We start from the raw sequence: 5,635 nt of genomic DNA, 5'->3' as shown, positions 1-5,635 counted from the left end.
GGGAGGGTTTTTTAAAAATGAGACTGCTTCTGTCGTGGGGAAGAAGACGACAGCTGTATTTTATTATAGGAAAATGTAGTATAATACTGCGTTTTCCTTAAACGTAGTACTATACTGCGTTTTCTTATAATAAAATAAATAATTAAATAAAATACAGTATAATATTGTGTTTTACTTTGCGAGAAATACTTCGCATTTGCGAAGTGAGTCTGGGAGGGCAGTGATCGCAAATGCGATCATTGAGTCACATTTGCAGAGGTTGAAGTTTGCATTTGCGAATTATCTTCACATTTGCGAATGCAGTAGAAGTGTGAAGGGCTTCGTATTTGCGATGGCTCCTTCGCATTTGCGGGCTTCGAATTTGCAAAGCCCAGGTCGCATTTGCGAATCTGCAGGTGGTAAAACTTGACTTAGACGGGATAATGCACGTGAGGGAGAGTGATAATGCAAGGGCGATGCCGTGCCATGTTTTGTGAGTGTTAATGCATGAAGGGTGATGACGTGCCATATTGTGAGTGTTAATGCACGAATGGTGATGCCGTGCCATGTTATGAGAGAGTTAATGCACGAAGGGTGATGCGATGTCGTTTCTGTTGATTCATATGGTGAGGTCGAGAGTAAAAGCACGAAGGATGATGCCGTGCATTTTCTTTTAGTGGCTTACTTGTTTATTTGTTCAAGGTATATCGGTTCATCAGGTTCTCATTACTGCTGTGATTTTCTATCTCATAATCCCCTCACCATGTCCTCCTCCCGGTATTATCTGTCTATCTTGTACTTGCCGTTATATTGTACATATACTGTTAAATTGCACAAGTTTATTATGCATGTGTCTTGCCTTAGCCTCGTCACTATTTTGTCGAGGTTAGGTTCGACACTTACCAGTACATGAGGTCGGTTGTACTGATACTACACTGCACTTCTGTGCAGATCTTCGCATTGGTCCCTGTTGATCGAGAGGCATAGCAGCTCGGACCGGACCACCGGAGACTAAAGGTAGATCTGTCGGCGTTCACAGACCTTGAAGTCCCCATCTATCTCTTTTGTTTTACTGTTTCTTTCATTCAAACAGTTGTATTTCTTTCAGAATTTTACTTCTAGAAAATCCTAGAATGTTCGTGAAATTGTGACACCAGATCCGGGTATTAGTAAATAATGAGGTTATTTTATTATTCCGCACTCGCTTTATTTCACTTTAGCTATTTACTGTTGTTTACTGAATTGGTTAAGGTTTGGCTTAATAATTTTCTAATATTGGCTTGCCTAGCAAGTGAAAATGTTAGGCGCCATCACGATCCTGACGGTGGAAATTCCGGGTCGTGACACCCCCCACCCAATCCCAACCTAATACTAAAAACATTAAAAATAGTAAAACAGTACAAAGTCCAAAATTTGATAAGATGTCATGTATATAACTTATTATAAGTATTACAAAAGAGCAACTCCAACAACTAAACAAATTACACGAAACCAAATGATATTCATTCCAATACGTACATTTAGCTTATCCAAATATAAGCATTGTCTGTTTGCCCTGGAACCAGCAACCCAAATCTTTTTGCGCGCACACACATATATATAAAAGCATTCTAGAGTTGCAATTTTAGTGTTTTTTTTTTCCTTCATTTTCTTTATGTTTTTCCTTTTCAAGTTCTCATATTGTAATGGGATCAACTAGCACCAGAGAAACGATGTCTTTGAAGTTATTTTTGGAAACAGTATAAGCATCTTCATCTTTATATACGAACTCACACATCCTAGCAAGGTTGAGCAGTGGCATTAGCAGAACTTTTGGTACATCGGTAGGTTCTAGGCATCCTCGATTCAAATCCTTCCATTTATTCTTCAGTATTTTCCTAATCTCCCTGCATGCTTCTTCCTTTGTGACACCATATTCGTTCATGTAACACTCGACACCTGTTACATCTCCTCTTTCTACTTCTCTCTGCATATCCATATAAAGAGCAACAATTATTAGAACACAAGAGCTAAAATTGCTGTGTAAACTAAATGGTATGAACTATGATTTAAGGGTCGTATCTAATATTATAGGTGTGCGTTCAATTGAACTCATATATTTTAGTCTAGACCTATATTTATTTGTGCAAAACCCATTAGAGTGTGAACCTCGAAGTATGAACTCATAAGTACTACTACAAGGAATAAGTATATATTTGTTAATATTTAGGGTTGAACTAAAAAAACTAGAAAACATTATTTCCTACTATGCTTGTTATTCCAATATTTAAGGTTGAATTAAAAAATCTACTTATATAGTATACCTCATGGGAAACAATATCATTCGATAATCTACCAATGATAGAGGAAGCAAGGAGAACTGGAGGTTCACTTGCAATCCAATCGTATGCCTCCTTCGTTGCTTCATTTCCAATGCCTAACCAAGAGAGAGTCGCAAGACATGGGACAGTGCTAGTTCGAATTCCATTCTTCACATACTGTTCCATTGTTGGGACATTATTCCCATGATACCATTCGGCTTCTTGAAAATAAGCCCTTGCCAACTTTTTCTTCTGAAAGGTACAAGAGTAAAAACTCATGAACAACGTAGATCGAACGGTGGAAAAGGCAACAACAATTTTATTTAACATCTTATAAACGCTCAATCAAGAAAAACCCTCTTCTTGAATTTACAATTTTTATTTATGCTACTGTACTCGGCTTTTCATTTTCACCATCTCCCCAAACTCCTTTGGGTCATTGGCCATGCATCAATTAACTGAGACATTGCTTATTAAAATTTCTGTGTACGCCCTGCATGAATCATCCTTAAAAAGTTTAATTTACTTATTAGCTATTCGTCACTTAATTACCGCAGTTATAGAATAGTTGACTCGAAATGACTTGTTATGATCACTTGCCAACTCTTTCTCCACTTCACTGTAAACATCTAGAAGTGCACGGTAAAAAATCTTCATATATGAGGGTAACTGTTCTGCAGCATCGATGTTCCACCTACGTTTACATCGGAAGGTGAGGTTATTAGTAAAATACTTAATTACTGTACAAGTTATTACATGGCAAACTAAAGCAGTAAGTTACAAAAAAAAATAAAAATAAAGATTGTACTACCTTTCTATTGAATTCGTGAGGAGAGTAAGCTCATCTAGTGTTCCATAGGTGTCATAGATATCGTCAGTAATAGAAACGAAGCATAACATTTTGGTAAGTATGTTTCTGCCAACCCTATACTGGGGCTCAAAGCTGTACACACCCAAACTCCAGACGTACAACTCGACTATTCTGTCTCTTGCAAAAGGTAATGCTTTTGCCAAGTCCAATTCTTTCCACCACCTAAAAAAATGTGAAGTTTGATCTGAAAATTGATGTATTCTTTTAGAAATAATTCAATGTTGTGATGTTAATTAGTAAATTACCTTGTGATATCACATAGTTCCCTTTTATGCATTTTCTGCAATATGTTGAAGTCCAACTTTGCGAAATTTAGTAACACTTCATCACATGATTTATCTTCTTGGTATAACGATATGTATTTCCTCGCTGCTACTATCACCATAGTATAGTTGATTGGATACTTTAGTGCATTCCTGACTTGCGTCGCGAGAGAATTGCTCAATGTAGGCAACAATAGCTTCAAATGAGTGGTGGTGAAATTATCTGCTTCGTCCAATATTTCTTCACCGTGTACTCTGAATTGTGCTGCCTCAAACAAGCTCAACAATCCTTGCACGTCACTAACCAATGCTTTCTTGTAATATCCTTGATCGTCAGTGAACTTCCTAAAAGCATCTGATTCAATTCATCATATTTTATGAGGTCAGTGTCTAGAACTTAAACTCTTTTCAACAAAAACTCGAGTAACTATTGCATACCAGATGAGACATAATAACCGTGTTGCCTAAGTAATCGAAACCGCAGAGCAACAAGATGAAGGTCAGTTTCATCAGCTTCACCATTCAATTCTTCATAACAGCTATAGATACAGGCCAGTGACTCCTGAATCTCATGTTCAAAATGGTACGCTACTCCGAGACATTGGATTGCGTTTATCAGGTTCAGGTTTTGCAATGATTTGGAAGGAGCCATCACTAGCATTTTTCTTACTTCTTCCTTAAGGTGCTCATGCTGTTTCTTTTCCCCTTCATTGGCTCCCTGTGCGAGTAAATAAATATAACACTTTTTATATCTTTGTGCTCTCAATTATTTATTGTTGAGACACAATTAAGTAAATAAAAGTAAACGCTCTAACAGTATAAGATTTTAGATGAGATGGTTATACATTTTAACATAGTATCATAACAGTGAGACATCTTGAGTTGAAGTCTCACTGACATCCATTAACGAAAAGAATTTTCACGTTCTTGGTCTAAGAAAAAGAATCAAAACCGCACCTGAGGGGGCATGTTGTAAACACTAATTAATAAATAAAAATATGCCCTCTCTAACAGTTTAAAGTATTTTGATTGAAATATTTAGTCACATACTTCAACATTTTACAAACAGATGGATCAATAGAATTGCGTCAAACTGAAAATAAATGAGCAAAGACATAGCTACTAGTGTGTTTAAAAACAAGAAGAATATGCGCAAAAAAAAAAAAAAGAAGTTCTTAAAATACAAATTTACCGAGAGATGAGCATAGGCAACAAAATGGTCTCCCCAAACAGTAGGATGATGATCGTCACACCGCCGTTTAACTTCTCCAGCATTCCTATCCATTTTTCTTCTTCTTTTAACGGAGTTCTTGGCTAGAAAACTAGAAATTAAGAGAAGTGAATTTTTAAGAAATTCTGTCCAAGTTAGAAGTTCACATAGACATGAGTCTATTTATAAAGCTTTAAAAATTGTACTCCTACTAGTGATGACAATTTAAGGGCCAGTTGAGTGATCGTCTAATGTAAAATATTAGTGGTCCTTATGTTTCACGTTATGTGTTTTTACCTTCATTTTTTTATTTGTTAAAAAAGAAAGGTACTTTTATATTTGGTAAATTTTTAATTCTAAAATTCTTAAAATTTTCTTATATGAATAAAATGAATATTAAAGACCACAAATTTCAAAGAATAATTTTAGCACATTACACACATTTATAATTTAAACTTATAGATCCAAATGTCTGTCTCACTTTCTTAAACTCCATATCCATTTTTCGTCGTATTTTGCTAACAGTAGTTGAAACTAAAAGAAGTGAACTACTCAAAGAAATTCTGTTCAAGTACGAGTACTGTGTAGTATACAGAGACATGGGTCTATTTATAAAGCTTTTAAATAGTTATGGTGACAATTTAGCGTCCAGCCGCTTGATCCCTCTATTGTAAAAATATGTAATCCCTTCTTAAAAAGATTGCCGCTATTTTTTTATTAGATCGTTTAAAAAAGATTGCACATTCTTATTTTTTTTAATGGAAGCTTTTATAGTCACACAAATGCTACCGTATTTTTAAGGTGCCAAATTTTAAAAATCTTCCTCTTTTTATTGAGATGCATTTAAATTAATAAAAAGGTTAAATATTTGCGAATCTAAAAAGATTTTTCAAATATCCTATATTTAGTGGCACTATTCAAATATCAGATTAGATTACGATCGATACTTATCATATTAACTAGTTTCTCGGCATGTGCGTTGTGAATGTATGTTTAGTCTTGTAGTAAACAA

The 5,635-nt window shown here is 35.3% G+C and overlaps 1 protein-coding gene across 1 annotated transcript; it reads right to left on the bottom strand.

Annotated features, from left to right (window-relative positions):
• Positions 1,409 to 4,742, bottom strand: LOC109227187 ((-)-germacrene D synthase-like). The gene is made up of 7 exons (XM_019392246.1): positions 4,606 to 4,742; positions 3,852 to 4,131; positions 3,396 to 3,768; positions 3,091 to 3,312; positions 2,832 to 2,973; positions 2,283 to 2,531; positions 1,409 to 1,945 (listed from the first exon to the last, which is right to left on the bottom strand). Exons 1-7 carry the CDS (start codon positions 4,696 to 4,698, stop codon positions 1,655 to 1,657), a joined length of 1,650 nt encoding a protein of 549 aa, XP_019247791.1. The 5' UTR covers positions 4,699 to 4,742; the 3' UTR covers positions 1,409 to 1,654.

The sequence above is a fragment of the Nicotiana attenuata genome, chromosome 6 (genome assembly GCF_001879085.1).
Source record: "Nicotiana attenuata strain UT chromosome 6, NIATTr2, whole genome shotgun sequence".
Taxonomy (NCBI): Eukaryota; Viridiplantae; Streptophyta; class Magnoliopsida; order Solanales; family Solanaceae; genus Nicotiana; species Nicotiana attenuata.
The sequence above is the reverse complement of the archived record's forward strand: the minus strand, read 5'-3'. Positions and strand labels throughout refer to the sequence as shown.